Source organism: Neofelis nebulosa, chromosome 7, assembly GCF_028018385.1.
Source record: "Neofelis nebulosa isolate mNeoNeb1 chromosome 7, mNeoNeb1.pri, whole genome shotgun sequence".
NCBI classification, from domain to species: Eukaryota; Metazoa; Chordata; class Mammalia; order Carnivora; family Felidae; genus Neofelis; species Neofelis nebulosa.
The window spans coordinates 71,143,739-71,153,721 of record NC_080788.1 but is presented as its reverse complement, the minus strand read 5'-3'; the positions used below and the strand labels follow the sequence as shown (position 1 = coordinate 71,153,721).

Here is a 9,983-nt window from a genome sequence, read left to right as displayed (position 1 = left end):
CTTGGCTTGGGGCACCTGGGTGGCTCTGTCAGTTAAGTGTCTGACTTCAGCTCAGATCATGATCTCACCGTCTGTGAGTTCGAGCCCCGCATCGGGCTCTGTGCTGACAGCTCAGAGCCTGGAGCCTGCTTCGGATTCTGTGTCTCCCTCTCTCTCTTACTCTCCCCCATTCATACTCTGTCTCTCTCTGTCTCAAAAGTAAATAAACATTAAAAAAAATTTTTAAAAATTGCCTTGGCTCATCTTGGCCTTTTGCATTTCAATATACATTTCAGAATAAACTTGTGGATTTCCAAAACTCACCTTGGATTGACATAGGGACTATGTTGAATATACACATGAATTTAAGATAATTGGCACAGGGGCACGTGGGTGGCTCAGTTGGTTAAGCATCTGACTCTGATTTCTGCTCAGGTCATGATCTGATGGTTTGTGAATTCGAGCCCCACGTCTGCTCTGTGCTGGCAGTGTGGAGCCTGCTTGGGATTCTTTCTGCCTCTCTCTCTGCCCCTCCCTTGCTTGTACTCTCTCTCTCTCTCGCTCTCAAAATAAATAAATATTAAATTTTTTTTAATTAAGAATCGGCAAATTTACAATTCATGAACCTAATATGTCTTTTTATTAATGGGTATTTTGTTGTCAACTAAAATTATGTTGTCTACCTATCTCTTCAATATTGTTAATTAGAGTTTTCTAATACTGAACCATTTTTTAATTCCAACAAAAAATAGTAGTTGGAATGAGAGTTAACAAAATACCAAGATTTGTAGGGAAGTGTCTGTGTAAATTTGTACAACCCTCTGTTGAGAATTTGACATTATTAGATTAGTTGAAAATGACCTAGTAATTCTACTTCTAGTTATTTAATCTTGAAAAAGTCTTTCACATGTAAATAAACAAATAGATATACATTAATTGCACCATTTTTAAAAACTTAAGTCTAGTTGACACACAATATTACATTAGTTTCAGGTGTGCAACATAGTGATTCCACAAATCTATACGTTATGCTAAGCTCACCTCAAGTATAGCTACCATCTGTCACCATGCAACCTTATTACAATCCCATTGACTATATTCCCTGTGCTGACCTTTTATTACCCTTGACTTATTCACTACATGACTGGGATCCTGTGCCTCCCACTCCCTTCCACCCATTTTGCTCATCCTCCCACTCCCTTCACTCTGGCAACCATCAGCATGTTCTTTTATATGTGGAATCTAAAAACAAAACAAATGAAGAGACAGAAAGTAGAATCAGACCTATAAATACAAACTGAGAACAAACTGATGGTTGTACCATTTAATAATAGTAATTCCTCAGTAAAAATAAAATTTTTATTCACAAAATGTTGTTATGATAGGATATCATTTTTTCATTTTTTAAGCCACACACAAAACAGTAAGATGATAAGTGAACTTTACCTATGCCAGTAGTTTTTATTTTATTTAAAAATTGTGAAGCAAAATTATAAAATACAAATATATGTTAATTCTGAATAATAGTATGAATATCTTAATGATGTTTTTCTTATACTATCCAAATTCTTAAAACATTTCAAAATATTTAAAATATCAAAATATTTAAAACTAATTGTGTCTTTTTCTATGAATGGGGTCTCAGTCAGATATAAACTCTTTTGTGGTTTTTTTTTCCCCACTTTTTTTCATTTTTTTCAGATGTCACATTTTTCTCAAGCCTCAAAAAAATTGTTCTGTTACTACTATCTTTTTGTAGACACCTATCATATATCTGCCTCGATACCTTGCTTCAAAAATTATGGCTGGCATTATTCATGTTTACATGGATGTCATCTAGAACCACATAGATGTATTCCCTACAGATCCCCTTTTGCTTATCAGAGCTCTACAATTATACCATCCATATATAAATGATATGGGTGCTATACTAAATCTGTTAGGACATTTAGCCATTTGACAGAGAAATAAATTAAGTGAGGCAGTGCGAAGCCAGCAGCAAGCATCCATTTGTGCCATATCTGAGCACTGTACCTTCCAATCTACTCAATTCATAGGCCCAGAGGTAAAGTCAGAGTGCTTTGGAGAAGACCCACATATCTGAGCCTTTCTTCCACCTTACAGAAAAAAAGAAGGTGAGAAGCCATCTCCATGTGGCCAACCATAGACTCAAATGTCTAAAACTCCTAGGGTTTATACTGCTGCTGCTCATCTGACTTTCAGCAACAGCTTGCAAACTGACTCTTAGATTCTCAATGTTCTATATTCCATCTACTTAATTTCATTGTTTTTAGTCCTGTCTCTCAGTTAGAAAACAGCTGGACTCTCCTTCACTGATATGCCCCTTACTATTATGCATTGTGGAAATAGATTTTGAGATGGAAGCGTCCTCTTCTTTTCCTATGGAGACCAACAAATCTATACCAAATATTCTAAAAAGGAGGCAAAGAATCTCTAAATTCTCTCACCAACTCAGATACTCACTTTTCTTAAGATCAGTGCAGATATGAGTTACGTATTGCTGGCTTCAATTTTCTTCAAACATCTTGGTTTATGGCAGAAAGTCCTCATAACCATTGCTAAGAAATTATGTTTATTCTTTTTAAAAAATTTGGATTCATTGTTGTTCAACACTTGATTTTTTCTGCACATTTCAGTAGATGATGGGAAGCAAAGTTAAGTGAATATGTATTACATCTCTCAATTTTAACTCATAGACTTTAATTCACTTTGTTTTTGCTTTTAGGTACCATATGCCAACAACCAAACAAATGGAGAAACAAAATCATTCCATGGTGTCTGAGTTTATTTTGCTGGGCCTCACAGAGTTTCGTGAGTTACAGCTTTGCTTATTTTTGTTTTTTTCCATTATCTATGTAGTCACTGTGTTAGGTAACTTCATGATTATCTTTGTAGTAAAACTGGACCCTCAATTACACTCTCCCATGTACTTCCTGCTGGCCAACCTCTCCTTTATTGATATGTCCCTGGCCTCCTTTGCTACTCCTAAAATGATCTGTAACCTAATTAGTGAATATAAGGCTATCTCCTATAAAGGCTGCATGGCCCAGATGTTCTTCCTTCACCTTTTAGGTGGAAGTGAGATGATGTTGCTTGTAGCCATGGCAATTGATAGATTCATTGCTATTTGCAAACCTCTCCATTACAAAAATATCATGAACCATCATGTTTGCATTGGACTTGCACTTCTTTCCTGGACCACTGGTTTTGTACACACTATGAGCCAAATGGTGTTCACAGTGACTTTACCATTCTGTGGTCCCAATGTTGTGGATAGTTTTTTTTGTGATCTGCCTCGGGTCATCAGACTTGCCTGCACTGACACTTATATCCTGGAGCTATTGGTCATTGCATTCAGTGGACTACTCGCTTTGTTCTGTTTCACCTTTCTGTTCATCTCCTATAGCATCATTCTAATTACTGTCCGGTGTCGCTCCTCCACCAGGTCTTCCAAGGCTTTGTCCACTCTCTCAGCCCACATTACAGTGGTGGTGCTGTTCTTTGGACCTTGCATCTTTATCTACATATGGCCATTCAGCAAGATCTCCATAGATAAGATCCTTTCTGTGTTTTACACCATTTTTACTCCCCTTTTAAATCCAATCATCTACACATTCAGGAATAAAGACATGAGAAATGCAATAAGAAAAATAAAGAAGCATGTGAGTCCCAGATCGACCTTTTAACTGAAACATTACAATCATGAAAGACATCATGGTCATTGTTGCCACCACCATCATCCGAAGACACTGAGGTATACGATTTTGTATGAAATATAAGCCACATCTTGAGAACTGGCAATCCTTCCCTACACAACATATATATGCAATAAAACATCCTGAATTATGTATCCAAACACAAACCTTTCCAATATAATCCCATTCATGTATGTTGTAATTTTCAGGTTTTTGAAAACTAAATGAGATTCGAAATAACTATTTATTGAGTTTTAACCACGGATGAGGCACTTAGCATGTATTTTCTCTTCACTTCACAATGAAGAAAATAGGGCATATTATTATTCTCAGTGGAAAACTCAGCATTATAAAATTTAATGGTTGCCACAGAAATTCCAAGTACTAGACCAAAAATCAGATCCAAACTCTAACTTCAAAATCTATGCTTTTATAATAGATTTTTATCTAAATTTTAATAACTTTCATAAATTTATTTCTTGTCCCCTCCTTCACATGTTCTCAATAAATAACTCCAACAAGGGCAAAAAAAATTTTCCCATTGATCTGAAAATAAAAAGTCAGGAGCCATTTCAGTGCCTCATACCTCTGATTTAATAGAAAAGCATATTAAGTTGTCTGAAAACAGTGATCCCAATAATGAAGGTGTTAATGAACACTAAGATTAATATTCCTCAAAAGGGTAGGGAAGATAACGTATGAGACTCAAGTGATTCTCTGTGGTGCCTCATAATATTTTCATTTCAAGTAATAAAAGTAAATGAAAATGTTTTCCACATTGACTGCATCAATTTACATTCCCACCAACAGTACACAAAGATAACATTCTATGGTGACAAACAGTGACTACACTTATCCTGATGAACATTGAGTACTGTATAAAACTGCTGGGGGCACCTGGGTGGCTCAGTAGGTTAAGCTTCTGACTTCCGCTCAGGTCATGATCTCGCGGTTTGTGGGTTCAAGCCCTGCACTGGGCTCTGTGCTGACAGCTCAGAGCCTGGAGCCTGCTTTGGATTCTGTGTCTCCGTCTCTCTCTGCCCCTCCCCCACTTGTGCTCTGTCTATCAAAAATAAATAAAATGTAATAATAAAAAATTAAAAAAAAAAAAAAAAAAAGGGGCGCCTGGGTGGCGCAGTCGGTTAAGCGTCCGACTTCAGCCAGGTCACGATCTCACGGTCCGTGAGTTCGAGCCCCGCGTCAGGCTCTGGGCCGATGGCTCGGAGCCTGGAGCCTGCTTCCGATTCTGTGTCTCCCTCTCTCTCTGCCCCTCCCCCGTTCATGCTCTGTCTCTCTCTGTCCCAAAAATAAATAAAAAACGTTGAAAAAAAAAATTAAAAAAAAAATAAATAAAACTGCTGAATCAATTTATTGTACACCTGAAGCTAATATAATATTGCACATTTATTATATTTAAAGTAAATGAGTATATTTTAAGTAAAATAAATGAGAATGACATAACCCAATAAAATTTTAAATTTGATACATTCCACCAAGTTACGTATCATCATCATCAGACTTATTTGATGAAGAGAAAAGAAGAAAGCAATTGGCAGTAAAAGAAGACAGCCATGGACAACTGAGTCTCATGACCCATTAGTAATAAAATGATGATTGTAGAAATTAAGAATAGTTACCTCCTGAATTATGTATTAGGGTAACTGTGTATTTATAAAGAAATTTAAAATTCCTTTTTTTCCTTTCTTTTTCCTCACCAAGAAGATGCTGGTGATTAACTTTATCATTTAGTCTCTAAGCTATGGAATATTCCTATGGGATTATGAATAAACTAGGGGAAATCCCAAACAACACTGAGATGGATATAGGAAGCTATGAGAACTTCTAGCTTGCCATTTGGAGTAGAAGGGGAGAATGTCTTAATTTGTATGCAGGACAAATGAATCTTTCAGCTGAAGCAATTATCTTCTATTGGAAATTTAAATACAGGTGGAGTGGTGTGCATGGAGTCTAAGCAACAAAATGGGATGATTCAGAATATTTCTTTGGTGACTCTCTGCCCCATATTAGCTTTTCTACAGTCCTCTCTCTTTAGTACATAGCTACAAGCCTGAAAATTACTTTTCCTGAACTCCCTTGCAAACTTATTTCTATCAGGTTCTATCAGTGGAAGACACTAACATGATGTTGGAAGGCAAGAAAAAGGCAGAAGCTTTACATTCCTCTGCTTTGGACTCTGGCAGCAGCAATATCAGGCAACCGTGGACTCTAGAAATACTTTGTGGGGCTCAGCAGCATCAGTAAGGTTGAAGGGTCCAAGACCCCTAAAGCTTCACCAAGTGCAAGTGCATATTCTTACTCAGTAATGGGATAGAGATTCCAACATCAGTAATGGCAGCACCTTCCCAGCAGCGTTTAGGGATTCTGGGTAATGTCTCTTCCTCTTTTGCTCATCCAGCCTTCAAGGTGGTAGTTGTTGTTTACACTTACCCCCAGTAATATCATTTTCTCCTTTCTGCTCCTCATTTCTGAGCTGTGAAATTTTCATTTTCAACTTTCCATTGAGATGTTCCCTGGGTATCTCAAAGACATCTCAAGCCTAAAATGTAAACACCAAATTAATTACCTACCTTCCCAAAGCTGCTATTTTTCCTGCACTCCCTACGTGAAGTAATAAGATCACGTTCAGCTTAATGATTCAATCTAGAAGCAAATATTTACATCCTAATTTGGTGCATATAATTACATATAATTTGGTGCACTTAATGGTGTTACACATTCTTCTGAGGTTCTGTTGACTTTTCCACATTTTCTTTTTTACTATCTGTTCTTGAGATTGCATAATTGCTATAGATATATCTTCAACTTCACTGCTTCTTTCTTTGACTGCTCCTATCTATGGGTCATCTCTCTAGTGATTTCTGCATTTGAGTTATTGTACTCTGCAACTCCAGAATCTCCATTAAAAAAAAATTCTATATCTTTTTTGATACCCTCTACTTGATGAGATATTGTCATACCTTCCGCTACTTCTTTAGACATGCTTTCCTTTAGTTCTCAGAATGTATTTATAATAGCTACTTTAATTTTTTTTTTTCTGAGAGATGCAACATCTGGGTCCCTGCAAAAGCATTTTTCTATTGATCTTTTATTTCATATATGGGGCATAATTGTGTTTTTCTTCACATGTCTCATCAGTTTTGTTTAAAATTGGACATATTTTTATAATGTATCTTAGCAACTCTGGTTGCTGATCCCTCTCGTCTCCAATGTTGATGTTCTTGAAATTGTCTGATTGGTTGGGTGTCTAGTTCCTTGGCTGAAGGAACCCTGAAGTTTATTGCCCCTGCAGTGTGTTGCCTCTGATGATCCTGCTCAGGTTTTGTCCTTGTTTTTAACCTTGCAGCTTGGTTACCTTTGGGACATCATAAGCCACTTATTGGTCTGGTTTTGCTTAAGTCTCCTAGGCCAGGTAGAATGTTATCCTTTGCTAGTAGTCATGAGTGTGGCTTAGAGGCTGCTCTCACAGTTCAAAGAGATTATATTTTGCCCCACATTTAGTCAGGGACTAATAGCTGAATGCTCCCTCTCCAGTGTTTCCTGAGAGGTGCACAGACTTGGGCACTCACACCGTCTTCCAGATTAACAGGAATTTGTGTGACTTTTTTAAAAGCTTGGCTTCCTAGGAGTTGCCCTTGGTATGGTGTTGCTTATTTTTCAGACAATACTGGGTTAGAGGTTGTGCTCAACCTTCTTGTTTCACTGAAGCTTCCACCCTTTGTTAATAGATTTGTGTGTGGCTTACAGAATGTTTTCATTTCTGCTCCATACCTTTGTCTGAGTTCTCCTAAGTGGATGCAGCCATTGCATGTACACAGCCTCCTTTATCCCCACGGGTTGATTATGATCCCAGTAGAGTTTCTCTTGTGTCTCTCACTTTGCTTCTATCCTTTAAACTTCTGTGTGCCATACAATGTGATTTGTTGATATCTGTATAGTGATGCTATGAGGGCCTTCTTAATTGCTCTTCACCAAGAGCTCCATTGTTTCTGACATTGAATTTTAAATGGAACTCTCCAAGCTCCATTCCACATAAAGCCATGCCTCCTCAGGTAGAGTTATGGAGCTCTTCATATTTATAGTATGCCTGTCCTTCTGTGCAGAACCTGAGTACCACTGCATAGGAGTTGAGGTCAGAGGCGGCAGCCTATTTCTCCCAGTGACATCCCTGCTGTATGAGTGGGCACTAGGGGAGCAAAGGTCCTGTTCATCTCAACTTGCCCCTTCTGCCATGAACTTCCACTCTAACTAAGTTGGAGGATAGGGATGCTGAGGGGATCCCTAGTGTTCTTAGCCTGCCCTGTCTGGAGTAGAGTTGTGGTTGTTGTTGGTTATTAGTAGTAGTAGTAGTAATAGTAATTACTATGATAAGAACACTTGACATGAGAAGCACCCTCGTGACACATTTTTAAGTGCATGATATAGTATTGTTACCCAGAGGTATACTGTTACACAGAAGATCTCCTGAAATAATTAATCTTACACAACTGAAACTAAATACCCATTGAACAGCAACTCCCCATTTACTTCCTGTCCAAACTCTGGCAACCACCATTCTCTGTTTCCATGAGTTTGACTGCTTTGAATACCTTATGTAAGTGGAATCTCTGCCCTGTAAGTAGGTGTGGAATGGGGAAAGATAGCCTCTTCATTTCCTTGGTGCTCACCTAGAATAGAATTTCTTCAACACTTAAGTCCATACCCTTCCAAGGTAAAACCTGAGACCACAACCCTAGACTGGAAGCTGTGCAGAAAGGGAGAATTCCTATCTTCCTGACCATACGTTCCTAGAGCAGAGTACCCATAGTAAAGTAGAAAAGGGTTTCTAGAATATGGAGCTGGGAGAGCAGGGAAAGGAGACATGGGATACGGTGTGGCTTAAATGCTAGACTCACTATTCTTAAAATTTAGTAGATATTCTTAAATGATCATTTCTCTATTTTCTCTATGCCCTAGGACAATTTCTGGAGACTCCACATTATTTATTGTTCTTTGTAAGTTTCACTAGCAAAGTGTTTGTTTTCTTGCAGAGAGAGTCTACCAGCTTCTCTCCTTTTGTCACGTAATATGTCAGAATAGTCTATGCTTCCATATCTCCCTACATATGATTATCTCTGCTAGACTGTTCTTCTTGCTTCTTTGTGCAGCCAGTCAATACCTATCATTAAAGGCATAGTTGCCTCTTTGGGGATAGGTACCTCTTTTAGGAGAAATTTGCAAATTCCATAAAACCACGTGTGATTTATTGCATGCATATCATCACACTTAGCAATGGATTATTTGGGATAAGTATTGAATAATAAGATTCTGCGTTCCTTGAGGACAGACAGGTTTCTGACATACAGCATGGACCCAGGAAAGTTGGAGACTTGTTGAATTCAATATCTATTTCAAGGCCTCATTTTAGTCACTTGAGAACTAGTTGCATATACAGATCTTCCTTATTTCTTAGAGCAATAATCTATACTATAAATATTTATGCTTCTAAATAAAAAATTTGAAGTTAGAATACCTATATTTTGTCCCCAGAATTTTCTTTAGAAGGAATCAAATGACACTATATTCAACACTAGAGAGTTGAAGGATATAAGAGAACAAAAAGCAAATTCACTCAATAAATCAACCAAAAGTAAGAAATTAAATTAAGGGTAGAAGTGAATGCTAAATAAAAACTCTGCCAACAAGGAATATACAGTAAAGTAATAGAAATGAGAATATTAAACATTTGAGGACAGGGAAAGAATATGTCAAAAATCATAGAATTTTACCCTGGCCAATAACGTTGGGTGAGTATTTAATCAAGGAGTAAAGAATTATTAGTGTAGAAAATACAGGACCTAGAGAAGTATTAATTGGGTCAGAATACACTGTTGAACCAAAAGAGAAGAGTTAATTAAGCAGTCATTAAAAGTTGTTTAAACCTGTTGTCCCAAAGGAGAGTGAATGTATTTTAAGCTGGCTGTAACCAATTTATCAAGTATAGGGCAAAAAATGTGAACATCTACTTCTGTTTCTTTTAATTGGAAAAGATAACTAAGCTTTACCAGTATTTAATATTAAGATTTTTTTGGTAATCTAAATTAATCTGTATAATACCTGGTTACATTACATATAATATTTAAAGTTATCTGAAAACATGTGAGTTAACCAAAAGACAGAGATTTAGAGCAGTTATTTGCTTTGAACACCTTGCTATGTATTATAGCTTAGGTGTGCCAAAATAGAAGAAGGGGACACTTAAAGTTTATGTTATTTTATTTTAACTTAATT

At 37.1% G+C, this 9,983-nt stretch overlaps 1 protein-coding gene across 1 annotated transcript; it reads left to right on the top strand.

The window, feature by feature from the left end:
- The first annotated feature begins 2,731 nt into the window (after nt 1-2,731).
- LOC131518186 (olfactory receptor 4K13-like) lies at nt 2,732-3,686 on the top strand. The gene has a single exon (XM_058740781.1). It carries the CDS (start codon nt 2,733-2,735, stop codon nt 3,684-3,686), a length of 954 nt encoding a protein of 317 aa, XP_058596764.1. The 5' UTR covers nt 2,732.
- The last annotated feature ends 6,297 nt before the right edge of the window (nt 3,687-9,983 follow it).

What these genes read in the sequence shown, in the direction of transcription:
- LOC131518186 (XM_058740781.1), top strand. Translation starts at nt 2,733, where the DNA reads ATGCCAACAACCAAACAAATGGAGAAACAAAATCATTCCATGGTGTCT.